Source organism: Kryptolebias marmoratus, linkage group LG19 (genome assembly GCF_001649575.2).
Source record: "Kryptolebias marmoratus isolate JLee-2015 linkage group LG19, ASM164957v2, whole genome shotgun sequence".
NCBI lineage: Eukaryota > Metazoa > Chordata > Actinopteri > Cyprinodontiformes > Rivulidae > Kryptolebias > Kryptolebias marmoratus.
In genome coordinates, this window is record NC_051448.1 from 3277596 (window position 1) to 3294505 (window position 16910).

General features: G+C 41.3%; 1 protein-coding gene across 1 annotated transcript in view; it reads right to left on the bottom strand.

Moving 5' to 3' along the window:
* The window catches only part of man1a1 (mannosidase, alpha, class 1A, member 1), a 119169-nt gene extending 102723 nt beyond the window's left edge, over nt 1-16446 (bottom strand). Inside the window, exon 1 of the mRNA XM_017431421.3 lies at nt 15719-16446. Coding sequence (XP_017286910.1) covers nt 15719-16210 — 492 coding nt within the window. The 5' untranslated portion in view covers nt 16211-16446. The remainder of the gene's footprint in view (nt 1-15718) is intronic.
* Nucleotides 16447-16910: the final 464 nt, after the last annotated feature.

The following is a 16910-nucleotide window of genomic DNA, read 5'->3' on the forward strand; positions in this document are numbered from 1 at the left end:
ATTTGCAAGCAATCCAGCTTACATCACATCTCAGCTTTAAAAGCTCAACTCCACACTCTCTATTTCTGAATTGAGAAAGCTCCTCGGATGAGAAGCGAAACGTCTTCAGCTACAGAATAGAAGTCCAGTTGTTTTTGTTTTTTAACTTTTTTTGAACAAAACAGTCATTTTCTTAATGTTCTGGGCTCAGATTCTCAAATCAGAACTTCTCCAAACCTTTAAGTTTTTGTTTTTCGTGACAAAACCAAAGAAAAAGCTGATATAAATTTCAGAACGGCAGAGGTTGCCGCTTTAAAATTCTAGCCCTCGCATGGAAAAAGGCGAGAAGGAAGGACAGGGAGATTGAAAAATAAATGGAGTATGTGATTGACAGCCTGTGATTCTGGGTATTAGACTGAATTGGATTAGAAGGGGGGAGAGAATCAGCCAACCACAGCCCCTGTAGTACTTGAGACACGTTAATATTGAATATCCAAGAGTCTTTCCCATTAGAGGACTACATGACTTGTTGTCAGAATACCACATCCCAGCTAGAGACCACGGCATAAAAAGGTTTCAAATCCAAAACAGCTCATGCTATTAACTTCCTGAAGCTTGTATTTACTGGGAACGAGCAGCCGCATTGTTGACAAGGAGCAAATAGGAATATTTCTGTCTCTCCGCATTTTCCTATTATTCAATATAATGGACTCGAGTTGTTTGCGCAAAGGGATCAATATCAAAACAAACGTAAGTGAGTTGTAACCCAACCCTGGACAGGAAATATGATCAGCGAATACGCCCTCTCCATATCCAATAACAGATCTGCACGGGATGCTCCGAGCTTTGGCTTCTCCAGCAGAGGGAAATAAATGATTTTCCAAAAACCCTTTAAAGCTTTAAAAACATCTCGTTTATTTATCCACATGATTAAAGATGCAGCAGCAGCATAAGCTGAACTTAAAAATAAAAAACTTCAGCTCTCATGTCAGAGTTTCAAAATAAGATCATCTAAAATCTCTTGGCTACCATTTTGAAATGGTCTGACTCCAAAGAGAGTTTCATTAAAATCCATCCAATGGTTCTTAAGATATTTTGCTAACAGACAAAAAGGTTTAACTCCAACAGCTAAGGCCGAGGTGTTCAGCAGAGATGATGTCCAATCTGCTGCACGTCAATTACCGAAACGTAGCTCAATGTCTGGAAAACTGACAGAGATGGAGCCATTTTTGTGTTAATTAGCTGTGGTGGCCATCTTGAATTGGGTTGACTCTAAAAATAAAAAACTTCAGCTCTCATGCCAGAGTTTCCGACAAAGATCATCTGAAATCTCCGTGATCTTATTATTGTAAAAGTTTTGGACAAACCTTGAAAATAACGCTATGAGGGATCTGTCGAGGAGGAATCTCAGCTACTTCCACACCAAGTTGGCCCAAAATATCTGTAAAACTGACAGTTTTGTGTTTGCCACGTTGGCTACGGAGGCCATCTTGAATTGGGTTTGGCCCAATCGTTGATCAGTTTTAGAGGCACAGCTAATGGCCGTTTCCTTGAAGTTCTAAGTTCATGAGATATTTTGCTAACAACCAGAGTTGACTCCAAATATTTGATGGTAACATTTTAAACACAGATCTTGTGTAACCTGTTGACACAAACATGTGTGTTGGGGCTCAGTCTCAGCTACTACCACGCCAAGTTTTAGCCCCATATCCGTAAAATTAACTGACTAATACCCATTTTAAGGTTTGCTGGGACGGCCATCTTGAATTTGGTTGACTGCGTGTCCATCCAGTGATTACTTTCTGAAAGCTTCATTAACATCAGTCCAGTGGTTGATCAGATATTTTGCTAACATGGCAGCCAAACACACGCACAGACTTAGACAATCATTGTTACCTTTGGTTGTGGGTAATAATGAAATGTTTCTTCGTGTGTGTGTGTGTGTGTGTGTGTGTTGCTGCTTGTTCTCTCACAGACTAACCATCGAACAGAAAAGCACCGTAGCTAACAACACTTCTGAAACAAACTGAAAACAGGGTTGTTCTGATTGTCCTCCAATAATAAACCCACTGTTGTGTACTTGTGGGCTAAAATGTAATAACTGTTGATTGTTAATAAGCTAGTGCCGTCGTAGCTCCAAGAACGATGCGGACAAATTGCACCTCCTGGCCTCACTAATCCAGGAGCTACAACATTTACATGTGGTCATTAATGGCCATGCCGGCCCATAGATTTTCCATCGAGCATTCACCCAGAGCCCCGGCATACATCACTGTCTATAGCAGCGGGAATGCTAATAATCCTGCAATCCAACTGGAGACTGCTAATGATCCATTAAGAAATGCGCAGCATGTCATGTCTGATCTTTGGTGTATCCTCCCACCGGGTTCTCAGCGTTCTTTTCAATTGTTTGTCTCTTTCCACGGTCAAATACCGCAAAATGTGGAATAAAAGCCTGGATTTAATAGTTGCATTTGTACAGAGGAGCTAATTAATCATCATCTAAAGGCAGCCTTTCTGAGCATGTTGCTCTTAGACATGAGCTAATTAATGTTTGGATTCCATTAACACTTCTCTACAGTTTTAGCACGGGGGAAAAATGCTTCACTTTCAACAGCTCGTGTTAAAAGTACGTTATTAGGATCATAGTTAGGACCATTAGGCTCTCAGGATGACAGAAGGGTTTAAATGTCAGAGAGAGTTAAAGGACAGGAGAGGATGACTCTCAACTACTACCACACCAAATTTTAGCTCAATATCTGTTAAGTTTTCTGAGTTATTACTGTGTTTGTATTTGCTAAGGTCAATAAGCTGTGGTGGCCATCTTGAATTGGACCGAAAGCTAAAGTTAATCAGTTGTAGATGCACATCCAATGACTACTTTCTGTGAGATTTATTCAAATCTGTCCCGTGGACAAGCAAACAAACTCACACACGAGCAAAAGCACTGCCCTTTCACCTTCGGCAGCGGGCAATAATTAGGTTCATAAAAGAAATGAAGACCTGAACGTCACACAGAGCCCTCTGAAGAAAGAAAAAGTCAGCAGTTTTAATAAGAACCACAATGTTAAAGGAAACAGAAATGTGAAAAAGGGAAGGTCAACTTAAAAATAACAACCAAACCTCTATTCGTTTAGCAATAATAAGAAAAAAACAGAGTTACTGATATCTGTTAATGGTCAGCAGGAACAGGGGAACACATATGGAAGCAGAAAAACCCAGGTCTGTGTCTGCAGCAGGTCAAACTTTCTGGTGCATTGATAGATTCAGTAAAATAAATAAATAAGAAGCTTAAAAGCTCATCTTTGACCGGAAAGGTCGGTCTATACATGCAGGAGAGCTCTGAGTGAGTAAGAAGAAAATCAAACTCCACAAACACTTCCCTTTTCCCCAACCTTTAAGTCTATTTTAGATTGTGCTGAGAAGCAGCACACTATGTATCTTTTTTAGGTCTGATTTTTATAGTTTTAAATGCACATCCGCCGGTTTATGTCTGACTGTGATGGAATCTTAAAAGCGAAGCTGTAAGTGCAGCAGAGCGAAGCAGGCAGCAGACAAAGTGATTTGCAGAGGGAGCAGGAAGGGTTATTGATGACTTGCTATTGACATTTCATTTAGCTAACTTTTTCAGGCACTAATTTCTCTTAGTCTTGTGTAAGCTCAAGGCACTGCAACACTGCTGACTGACTGCTGCAGTACCAGCGGACAGCTGAAAGCATGGTTTAAAACGTCCACAGGCACCAGAATGACTCATAACAAAACAGCGAGCCCATTTTACTTCGCTGGCATTCTCTGCCTGCGTAAAAACATTTAACTGAATAAAATAACATCACTGCCTGCCTTCATGCATCACCACACCGAAAGAGAAACGATGCACAAAACTCACTAATGGCCATCCAAAGTTTTGATCTGAAAAGAAGCAACACGTTGAGTTTTATGTCGAACTATTATCTGAGAGAACATCAGTGATTAATGACTGCTAACAACACACACCACCAACAAACTAATCAGGATGGACAAAACAAACATCACATTAGATAAATAAAATAAAATAAATCAGCTAAACATGCAAAACAAACCAAAAAAACCCTTGAAGGAATGCTTATCACCTGCCAGAGCTTTAGTCCAAAATGGTCTTCATGTTGAGAAATGACGCAGTTACAGCTATTTAGGTCAAACCTTAAAAAATAATATTATTTTTGTGGTGTCTTGCATCTGGTACTTACAGCATGTGTTGTGAATGACTTTCAGCTACTACCAGACCAAGTTTTAGCTCAGTATCTGTAAAATTTACTGAAGTATACTCATTTATGTGTCAGCTAGCTTGGCTACCGTTTTAAAAACCATCCAATGGTTTATAAGATATTTTGCTAACAGACAAAAGGTTTAACTCCAACAGTTAAGGCCGAGGTGTTCAGCAAATCTGCTGCAGGTGAATTATCTGTTAAGGACGATGCTCAGCTACTACCACACCGAAACGTAGCTCAATATCTGGAAAACTGACAGAGTTTGAGCCATTTTTGTGTTAATTAGCAGTGGTGGCCATCTTGAATTGGGTTGACTCCATACCAACCAGTGGTAGAGGTACAGCTAATGACTATTTTCTGAAAAGTTTATTAAAATCTGTTTGGTTGTTCATGAGATATTTTGCTAACAGACAATTTATGGGTAACCGTCACAATACAGGTTGGGGATCAGTCTCAGCTACTACCACACCAAGTCTTAGCTCTTAGTTATACACGTTTCTGTTGAATCAGGTTGACAGTTGTAGATTATTTTGTCAAAGTTTAATTAAAATCTGTTACGGGATTCATGAGAAATTTTGCTGATGGTGCAAACATACACAAATAAACATTATTGCTTTTCCTTCACCAAAAGGACAATAACAACATCTTTGGTTAAAAAAATGTAGACTTTTAGGCCTTTTTGCCAAAGCTTGGATGTTTTGGGGGACAAATGTTTGTCGTCACAGGAGCTGATAAGAGTTTTAATATCACTGCTGATGGCTCGGTGAGTTTATTTGGTATAATTTATACGTTCAGTCTTCTCCTTCAGCAATGCAGCACTCCATCCACAGTTCAGGGCTTGCTTGTGCTTTGACCTACAATACACTTTTTAGATATTTGTGATCCATCTTATTTATTTTGCTCCAAGCTTTCCAAATCAGCGCCGGATGGCTTCGTGCGCAGTAATAAAGCTGTAAGAGGCTGAATGTGCCTCTGAGATGGTTACTCCTTAGGATATGAAGCTTAATAAACCATCTTTGTGTGTGATGTGTGAGATTCTGGGGCTCGCCCTGGGCTATAGCCGGACATTACAAAGGCTATAATACACAAATACTGAAAGGGACACACAGTTAGAGTGTGTATGGAATTTTAACCAGTCGGTAAATCTTGATAGAAAGATCTCATAGAAAGGAGGTCAGAAACATAAAACCGAGAACATTTCTATTCCAAATGCTGCAGGTTAAACTATTATATTTCCCTGAAAGCCTTTCAGCGGATAGATAAATCCACCCTGACATACCAGGAGCCCTGCAGCAAAAATCCATGTCTTATGTGGATTTAAATGATCCAGAGCCGGAGGGCTGCTCATTAGGACCACATACAAAATAAGGATGCACCAATTAAAACTGTTCTCTGCCGATTCTAACTTTTTAAAACCTGACCTACAACTTCCAAACACCGTCTGCTTTTAACGACTCCAACTTTAATCACTATAGTGGTTATAATTATTTTCTTTCATTTATTTTAATTATTAGTTCAGCAGAATGCTCGTTTGAAACAATCCAAACAGAGGTTAGAACCCCCATTTTTTCAGTTTCACTCTCAGCTCAATAAAAGTATCTATTCTTAGTATTTATTATATCTACAGTACCTTCCAGTACTACATTTAAACCCTCCTACCACACCATGTCAACGTGAACAACATGCAGAAATCCGACTGTCACAAACTTAATAAATCCAACACTAATTGTTTCTGACCACTAATAAAATTGTGCACATTCAATAATAATTATGATGTCATTACGCTTTAATGGAGACTGAAAGAAGGCGACAATCGGACACAGAGCACGAGTCCTAAAACATCTACTTTCAACAAAGAAGGTAAATTAAGTGGGTTAACTGCTTATTACGCCGCTCGGCCCATTCAAATATAGATTTATGTCATGTTTAGTCTTAATTTTAGGAAATTAAAGCAGATGTCAATGTTATTATTCTCTGGGGGGGGGTGTTAAACCTCTTGATACAACCGAAGCAGATGTGGCATTAATAATTTAACGCTGGACAAGTCGCCAAGACAGACCTCCTCGTATAAAAAGTCACATAAAAAAACGGGCTTTCTGAGGACCACTGACATGTTCCATTTCCCTTTATAGATTGTTTGTGAAAAAGGTTTTTAAATGAATGGGCTCTCCAAGTTTTGAAGCTTTTTTCTTCTGACTGGGCTTTTACTTTGACTTTGAATGTTTAAATACGGCTAAAAATGGGTAATATCTAACATTATTAAAATACTAAAACAGATAGGGTTGCATTAGGACACACATAGGTACAAATTATAGCTATCAATACAAAACACATTGAGTTTTATGTCGATCTATTATCTGAGAGAACGTCAGTGATTAATGACTGCTAACAACACACACCACCAACAAACTAATCAGGATGGACAAAACAAACATTACATTAGATAAATTAAATAAAATAAATCAGCTAAACATGCAAAACAAACCAAAAAAAACCCTTGAAGGAATGCTTATCGACTGCCAGAGCTTTAGTCCAAAATGGTCTTCAATGGTCTTCAAAAACAGTGGTGGTAGTTGTGAGCCGGAGCTATTATAACCATTAGAAAATTAAAGAAAGCACCTGGAAGGAGCCGGCAGTAATTCTACCTGACAGACAGACACAAGAGTCTGGTTTCTGCTCCGAGAAAAGAGGCAGGACCCGGGCAATTAGTTCAAATGGCCGACACAGAAACAGGAGAGGTTTGTTGAGAAAAGAGCATAAATGTCAGGCTCTGAAGTTTGGCAGAGAAGAAGCAAAACTGGGTTTTCATGTTGAAGCTCACGTATGCTTGTGACGCACGCTCCGTGGAAAGGTAATTGACGGCAGAAACAACAGAGACGATTTCTGAACTGAGCAAAACAGAAAAGGGGAAAAAACTGGAGATACAAGGAACAACAGCTGCACAAAGAACACAACTGAGAGGAGTAAAGAAAACACAAGTGGAAGGAAATAAGGAGAGAGGGAGCGGACTGAGATGTTTCATCTGTCATCGACAGTCAACTTCGGGTGGCGCCCAGAGACTTCAACAAACCCCGAGCGACTTCTTTCTGAGATGTGTGTTTAAAAGACAGCTTATTTTTTCCCCTCTGTGCATTTTACAGAGGAAGATGTGCCACAGGACTTGATGCGCCGACAGGATGAAGAGCAATTTTTCTTTGAAAACCATAATGTCGACACACTGCTTACGGCAAGCTAAACGCTCATTTGCATATGTTTTGCAAAAGCAACAACCTTCACCTCATCACCCCGCACACAGAGAAAACCTTATCTTTCATCAGCAGTCGGGACGGCGAGCCGCACGGGACAACAGCTGCTGCTCAGACGGCAGCGCCGCGTTGGGACTGGGAGACTGGAGGGCCTGACAGGAAGTGTTGCAGGAACAGGAGGGTTTCAATGCCGCTGCAGGTAGAAACAAAGAACCGCAGGGATGGCGAGGCAACAGCTTCATTACCTACGCAGCTAGCTTTAACCGCAGCCACGAAGAAGGATGATTCAATCAAATCACACCTCGTTAAGTTGGAGTAGTGCTGGGCGATATAACGATACATATCGATAGAAAGTGTCTATTGTGATATATTTTCTTCTATCGTTTCTATCATAATTGTATCAATGATTCATGTAAATATTTCATCATGTAGGCTACAACGAATGTATTAGTGTTGTCATTTTGCAGACATACAGTTTATAGAAGTGATAAATAAGAAGAAAAAATAACTATTTTGCGAAGAACCTCCGTTTTGCGACATGACGCTGCTTTACGGCAGCGGCTTTCTGTGCGGCGCCGTGTTTTCACCATAAGTGCTGAAAGATGGAGACGCAGGAAGTATCAAACCCGGGGTCGCAACAAGTAGAGACAGCTAGCAGGCAGCCCAAGAAGAAAGACTTTTACCAAAACCAGGGGGACGTCTGTGATTTGGTTCAAGAAGTCCGACACGGAGCAGAAAAAGCTAATATGCTAACTCTGCTAATGCTAATGCTAACTCTGCTATTAGACTGTTTTCTCATCTGACGCCAACACAACAAACCTCTTCTATCACTTAAAGAAGAACCACGAAAAAGAATATTTAACAATCCAAAAAGTGCAAACAAACAAGTTGTAAAAGAGCCGGGAAAGTTGTGAAAAGTCCATCTGTGATAGCCATGCTGAACAAGTTAAAATAAAAGTAAAGCCAGCTTCTCTTTGGTTTCTTTCAGTCCTTGTTTTTAAAATCCCCTCTCTATCTTTAAGTGTACTGCCTGTATCAGAGGGAGTTTCCGTCACTTTTAAGAGGGGGGATAAAGTTTATCTATCCATCTATCCATTGGAGCAAACCCAACCCAAGATGGACACCACAGCTAATTAACCTTACCAAACACAGAAATGGCTCCAACTCTTTCATTTTTACAGATGTTCAGCTAAGATTCGGTGTGGTAGTAGCTGTTCCTTCAAGGAACTCTACTTTCATTCTTTTGAGAACATATGGCGCCAAAGAAAACAACATCATGATGTCAACACGAAGCAGCTCAAAGATCTACAATATGGCGTTCGCTTGATCCGCCCCACGTTTAGGAGCTCTGAGTCGTTTTAGACGAGGAAACATTTGCTCCCCTTCTGCTCGTGTTCAGAGCTGCTGTCTGAAGAAAAACTCTCAAAGACAATCAGAACACCTGGAAATATATAGCGCTATACCACCTTAAAAGATCCCAATAACATCTGGCTCCTTGGACACAGAAACTAAAGGAATGCAGGTTAGTGAAAGACTTCTGAGCCGTACTGTACAATTCAGTTCCAAAGAAATCTCTAAATTTATACAGAGTAAGCATTAAAACCTAAAAGTGTATTTTTTCCTGTTGTTGGGTGTGTAATGATACCAACCCAGTGTCTTTCAGGCTTAAATTCCTGAGGATTATGAGGATGCTGTCAGACAAAGTGAAGGCTTTCCTCCGTTTCTGAACTACAGTATGTAAATATTATATATATATGGAAATCTTTTTGGCAAACCAAGATATGCCTGACTGACTGTTATTTAGGGGCACGTTGTTGGCTGTGGTGAAGGATATTCTCTGTTTATCCACAGCTTCTTTTTTTTTTACAAAATTGGATCGAAAAATATAGAAGATTTCTTGTTTTCCTTCAGGAGAACAGCCTGATCTGAGAGCCTCAGCAGACAGTAAACATATTGATTTTCCTTTTTTCTGTGCATGAAAAGTAAATAAGATCCTTTTCTATCAAACATAAATGTGACAAGGATTTGTTCTATTTATGGTGCGCAACAGATCCATCCCTTCTTCTCGCAACGTAAACATTAATTTCATATTTTCAGTGCTCAACAAAACAGTTCTTTTAATTACATAAAGGTATACTTCAATCACATGTGCTCCATATCATTTAAACACACTGATATTCACAAAAAGGTAATTTTGTAATGTAGATTTGCTGCTTGATTGGTACAGAAATCTTAGGTGTCTATTAAAATGAAATAAAATTAATTAACCTGTTAACACTCCTCCCCAAAAATGACAAAAAACACCTAAAAAAAGCCACTTGAACCACTTGGAGTACATGCAAATGTTTGGCGTCTTTGTAAAAGTAATAATTTAAATTGTTTTGTTGTTCTGGTAACTAGGATTTCAGTAGTAAAGTTGTAGTATGATTGGCTGTGGAGGGCTCATATATCGACCTAATTGGTCAAAAGAGGTGTCAATCAAAAGAGGAGGGTCTAGAGGACGGTAACATATTTAAACACCAGGATGTCCGAATGGTAGAAATCCTGCAGGATGCTTGTTAAAAGGTTTTAAATAAAAATGAACCCTTCCGTTACCGTTCTCCGATCTCAGCACGGCCCCTGACATGTTGCTGCCAGGCAGGACAGCAGTTTAATGTGTTAAATAATGCAGGTGTGTCCCACAGTCCAGCATTGGCCTCATCCACCTTCATGTTCCTTGTTTGTCAGCAGAGGTTTGCATGATTACCCCCGGCTGCTGCCGCCTCGAAAGCCTCGGTGAGACTGAGTGAACGCCGCGGGGAGGCAGGATCCTCCAGAGAGCCTTTGATTTCCAGGAGGCAAACAGATTCAGCGGATTGTAGGGACCGTGTTGGACACTTTACGGGGTGGTCGCCGCCGCCCGTCCCACCAGGAGCGCAGGGCGGACCCCCGGACAACCGGATCAGAGCAACAAGCTGGCATCTCACAGCTTAATCTACACATAATTTAAAAACCCATCTCGAAATAACACAAAGCCACTAAACACCAACAGCGTGTGACGGCGCGCTCGTGTTGCTGTGTATCGTCAACAGGAAGGGTGGATAAACCGTGAGCTTTGCAGACAGGTTGAAAGCTTCAACACACTCCATGCAGACACCCCCTTAAATGAATTAGGGGGTTAAAATAATCCTGCTCCATCGTTTTCATCTTGACAGCCAGTGATGTCAGCGATGAAAAATGACAGCTGTAAGTGTTAACGTCAGTTTAATTAACAGCACTGAATAAAGATTCATCGTTTAAGCAGAGAAAAAAGGTCGGATAGTTTCTGGTTTGAAGGTATTCACTATAAAAGACGTATTTTTAAAATTACTGAGAGTAGAAAGCTTTTTATTTTTGCTGTAAATGATTATCGGTGACTCACTCCTTTTTGGAGCCCAATTTCTTCAGCTGGTGTTAAAACTATTGTCTGTGATCACCATCATGACACATTACACCCAAGCCCCAGAAGTTTAATGAGAAAACATCATAGGTTCGGTATCAATTTAAAAGACAGTCAGGCTGAAGGAGCATCTTGTTTTTAATGTAATGGTTTGATATTTGCCACTATAAACTGATGGCAGGTAGTCTGGCGCGGGATGTTAAACCTTCCCTGGAGAAAAATCACACCTGAATACCTAAAACCATGCTCTGAATATCCAATTATCTCTGCCCACGCAGAAGACATGAAGCTACAGGTTCCGTGTTTTTCACCGTTCCTGCAGACGATAAACAACTGCGGGATTCTGATCGATAGCTGTGACTAAAACTATCGATGCGGACGAATGACAAGTTACCTCTGCTGACATTTCTTTTGTTTGCGTTTAACCACGAACAACCATCCTCGTTGCGTCAAACTACGGTTTTCGTCTTGATTCGTGTCAGAGTGTTTCTGCTTCTCCTTCCTAAAACACGTTCCACCCGTGGCATCATGGACAGAGGATAAAAACATCGGATTTTGTGGTGGTTTTTCACCCCTCAAATCAATATGTGTTTATCAGTTTTGCGATTAGACTGGAAGTTTTGCCCGGCGTTTGGGTTTGTTGTGATTTCGGTGCCGTCTCCCGTTTCTCCATCTGTCTGCGTGTTTACTTTGATCAAAAGGAGATTAAGAAGCATGGCGGCGCTGAACGCTGTCAAAAGTGACCTCTATATACACTTGATCCTCTCCCTCAACCATGAAACACACAAATGATTCTCTTTCTAAAATAAATCACACTTTCCAATAACCACGAGGATCGGGAGGTGACATTTTTTAGGGTGTGGGGGGTGTTTGTTTATTGTTTTTTTTTTAGACTGCTTAAAGCACTACTGCTTATGAATTCTCAACCCAAGAGGATTACAAATCACTGGCTGATGAAAGCAAGAATTTAGGGCAATAATGGTGTAATACAAGAAACTACGAGCATCTTATTTTGCATAAAGATTAGTTTAGTGCAGCGTGGAGCTGCCTGATGACATTTCATGTCACTGCGGTATCGATATCACATCTAAATGACAGGGTTTTATATTTCCTACTAACTTGCATTTCAACCAATCAGAGATACTCACTACACTGGATCTCCAAATAAAATGACAGTGGCAGAGATGCTAAAGCAGACAGAAGGTTTTAAACTTTGTGTTAACGGAGAAGAAAGGGGAGATAAGGGAAATAAGGTATTTGTTTGTTTATCTAATCATTCCAGTATTCCATACATATGTTTTTGTTATTGCCTTTGTCTGAGAGCAACATATCTCACTGACTACAGGAAGGATTTTAATGAAACTATCTGGAAATAATCATTAAAGCTGCCTCTACGACTGATTAACGTCTGAAGCCAAACCAATTCAGGTCGACCGCCACAGCTAATCGACTTTTACCAACTCAAAAATAACTACAACTCAGTCAATTTTGCAGAAGTTTAATTAAAATTTGTTGTGGTAGTAGCTGAGAGTCATCTGCAACACATACTCTGAGCGCGACATCCTGCGATATCGAATAAGATCGTACAAAACCTTATATCTGCTATATAAGATGATCTTAGATTAAAACTCTGACAGGAAATGTTAACTCTTTAATGAAGTAATGTGGTTACAGACGACTTAATCTGTGAACATAAAGGCTTCCTGTGAATATCATGTTTTTAACGTCATGTTCAGTACCAAATAAACAGAACTTTTCATGGCAGGAACAGTACCAAGGGGGTCAATACACTCCTGATCAAAATCTTAAGACCAGTCAAAAAATTGCAAGAATTTGCATTTTGCACTATTGGATCTTAAGAAGGTTCTAAGTAGAGCTTCACAATGTTAAAGGAAAAAATCAGTGCAAGAGACAAGAACTTTTGAGCAGGGAATATTCTGCAAACTGCATTTACGCTCAATAGTGCAAAATGCAAATTCTTGCAATTTTTGACTGGTCTTAAGATTTTGATCAGGAGTGTATAAAGAGGTCATGTTCTGGACGGGATGAAACGTTTCGTCTTTTAACCAAAAGTCTTCTTCAGTCTGAGGAGCTGCAGCCAAACTCAGCTTTATAAGCAGCTCCTTCAGGGTGAATCAACGCCCAAAACTAGTTGCTCTCATGAAAAGGAAGGACCATCTGGGTCCAAACGACCAATCCTTAGGACACTGAGACCCTGATGGCTGCTTACGATACTAGCAGGAACAGCATTGAAGGAGGGGGACAGTTGGACACGGATGCCTCCGCCTCACAAAGATGGCTTCCTTTACTCATTCTCTCTCAAACCATCTTCATCCCTGAGTGAGTGGCTGCTCGATCGGCCTGCAGATGGGAGTAAACTGCCAAGTCCTGGCCCTGATGACGCTGCTCTCTTATGCTGTCGGCCAGAGGCTGCTGATCAGTCCTCCGGGCACTCAGGAGGTAATAAGAACCAGATAATCAACGCCGGATAACAGATTTCTCTTCTAAAAAAAACAACCTTTACAAATACATATTGTCTATAAGTCCTCATATATTCCAGCCTCCATCAGCAGCAGCTCGGAGCTACAGTAACCCACAGATACATCTGAATTTATCACGTTCATGAACAGTATGTGCACACTCCGTAAAGACATGAACTCCTTATCTTTTCACTCAGTCAGAGTCAGCAGCCGACCACATGACTATCAGCAGCCCATGGGAGGGACGGCATGTAAAACGTCCTTACTGAGGACATTTAGAGCCACCTCTCCTCAAAAGACACATTTTACAGACAGAAAAATACCATATCGCCCACCTAAGATCCTCTCATTTCGGTCAGACCTGGAAGTCTCACATGGTCTCGCTCAGAGTATGTTTTAGGGGTGACTCTCAGCTACTACCAGACCAAATTTTAGCTCTGTGTTCTCTAAAGGCTGTTGGCTGTGGCAGCCATCTTGCATTGCACTGACTCCAGAATTAATCAGCTGTAAATGCACATCCAACGATTACTTTCTAGGAGTTTCGTTAAAATAAATCGGCCCGGTGCTTCATGGGATATTCTGCTGAAGTTCTGCTCAAGTCTGAAGCTAAGATCTTGCGGAACGAGCAGCCCTTGGATTAGGTTTCAGGAAACACCCTCAGCTACTACTACGCCAAGTTTCACCTCAATATCTGTGAAAGTGACCAAATTATAGCAGTTTTTGTGTGTCCTTGTTTCGGCCATCTTGAAGTGGATTGACTCCAGGAGTTAGTCAGTTAGATGTGCATCCAATCATTATTTCCTGAGCGATTTATTAAAGTACATCCTGTGGTTCATGACACACACACACACACACACACAACACTGACAAGGGTAAAGACATTATCGCCCTCCTCCTGCCTTTCAGCAGGGACTGATAGATGTTGTTCTGCCTGCTGGTTTGATAGTTTACCACCAGGAACAAGTGGATGGAAACGTGAAGTAACGCAGCAGCAGGATGACAGCACGCTACGAGCCAACACCTGAAACCACCTCTGGGACTTCATCACTCGTTTCCCGAACACACACACAACACACACACACACACAACACACAACAGGCTGCAGGATGCAAGGTTCACCACTCTGCCTTTTTAGATAAAGATCAGGAGACGCAGCTGAAAGCTGACACGTCGTGGATTCTGTCTGAATAAATAGAAACAAACTGATTTGCAGCGTTAATAATGAAGTAACGGTCTGAAGGCGCAGTTTCTGTTGACTCCTCCTTAACTGTCAGGGATTATGCAGCGCCCTGAAGACACGGGCTGCTGGTTTTACTTCATGACGAGAAACTCGAGCATGTTTTTACGGCAGCGGCGTGTCAAAGAGGCCTGTCAGACGGGCAGGGCAGCGGGGGGAGGGAGGGATTCCTGCCTTTATCGTTATTTTCCCTCATGGATACAAACTCTGTTCAAAATGAGCCGGATTCAGCTGCCGAGCTCGCCGGCAGGCGACAGGCTTCTGATCGCGGCGGGACTCGTTTGTGTCAACACAGCCGAAGGGTCTTTACAGTTCGGCTCACAGAAAACACTTTAACCTGTTTCGATGAGGTAAAAATCAGCTGTAAACACGACGCCGTCACAGACAATTTGTTGTTTGTGCTTGGCTTTTAGCTACTGTTTTGCTAATCTTATCTTTTTGCTAAAGTTTTACTAATCCTATCTTTTTGCTAATATTTGCTTTTAGCTACTATTTTGCTAATCTTAGCTTTTTGCTCAAATCTTGGTAATCTTAGCTTTTAGCTACTGTTTTGTTAATCTTAGCTTTTTGCTCAAATCTTGTTAATCTTAGCTTTTAGCTACTGTTTTGTTAATCTTAGCTTTTTGCTAAAGTCGTGCTAATCTTAGCTTTTTGGTACTATTTTGCTAATCTTAGCTTTTTGGTACTATTTTGCTAATCTTAGCTTTTTGCTAAATTGTGCTAATCTTAGCTTTTTCCTAAAGTCATGCTAATCTTAGCTTTTTGCTAAAGTCATGCTAATCTTAACTTTTTGCTCAAATCTTGCTAATCTTAGCTTTTAGCTACTGTTTTGCTGATTTAAGCTTTAACTGCTGTTTTGTTAGCTTTAGCTACAGCTTTGATACTTTTAGCATTTAGCTACAGGTTGACCAGTTTAAGCTTTTATCTGTAGTCTTGTTAGTTTTAGCTGCTGTTCTGCTTGCTTTAACTTTTTTCAACAGATTTCAGAACCAGGTTTTCAGCTGAATTCTCACAGAAATGCAGATTTTTCTGGTAAAGTTCTTGTTTACTGAAACATGTCTTGTAGTAAACGTGACACAGGCGTGAAGGGTTCGGGTAAAGGTGAACTTTACCTGTTTGACTTTGGCCCGCCTCGTCCTGGTCTCCAGGTCCACAGGTTCGTGTCCGGTCGCCCCGGGCGGGCGGTGGTAGCTGATCACAGGTAAATTATTCCCACCTTGAAGCAGACGGTCATTTGCAAGCTGACTCTTGACAGTTAGGATCTCCGCTTTAATAACTCCGGGAGCTTTCTGCAGGGTATCCTTGGCTTCCAGCAGAGCTTTTTCGTGGTCTCTCCTGATTTTATCCAGGTTCCTTTCCTCGGTTCCAGCCGAGCCGGAGTCGCTGCTCTCCGGACCCGTGCGGGTGTTGGTCTCCACCGGCGGGGAACGGAAGAGAACTCCGCTGATCGAGTCCGGCAGGAAGAAGATAGCCCCGAAACACAGCGTGATGAAAGCGCTGAACACCAGCAACAAAATGAATTTCTCCGTTAACCTGAAAGAAGTCGGGCTGGCGGACTTCCGACTCGGGGTCGCGGTGAAAGGCAGAAGAGTTGCCACTGGCATTTTTCCCCCCACTCTTCCTTCAACAACTCGAACTAAAAGAAGAAAAAAAAACCCAAAAGATGTCTCAAAGGGTCGGTTTAAGTCACGCAGAGGGGCTCAGCTGAGGCTCGTCCCGTTCACAAATCCATTTCCGAACGACACGAACCGTTTCGAACGACAAGAATCGGCGGTGAAAAGTTGCGGAGCGGAGCCGCCGTCCATGCCGAGGACTCTCCACAGACAGAACAGGTCCAACGGCTCGCGCAGACAGGAAGCAGCGGAGGGTGGGCGTGTCTGACAGCCGTGACGAGCTAATCACGCTCTGCCCCGTGATTGGCGGAGGCTCTGAGGAGGGGGCGGAGACTCGCATCTGCTGGGTATAAATAAGACTGGGGCGTACAAAAACAACTACTGAAGTCAACGCTACCTGTTTGTTAGCAAAATATCTCACAATCCACTGGACAGATTTTAATGAAACCCTCAAGAAGTAATCAATAGATGTGCATCTATAACTAATTAATTTTTGGAGTCAACCCAATTAAGATGCCCGCCACAGCTAACTAAAAAAAAACTATAACATTGTCAGTTTTACAGATATTAAGCTAAAATATGCTGAGAGTCTTTCACAACATGTTTTTTCAATATTTTTGCTTAAGATAGCCCTGTTTGTCTGTTAGCAAAGTTTCTCTTAACCTCCTGACTAACAGCAGTTCAAATCTAT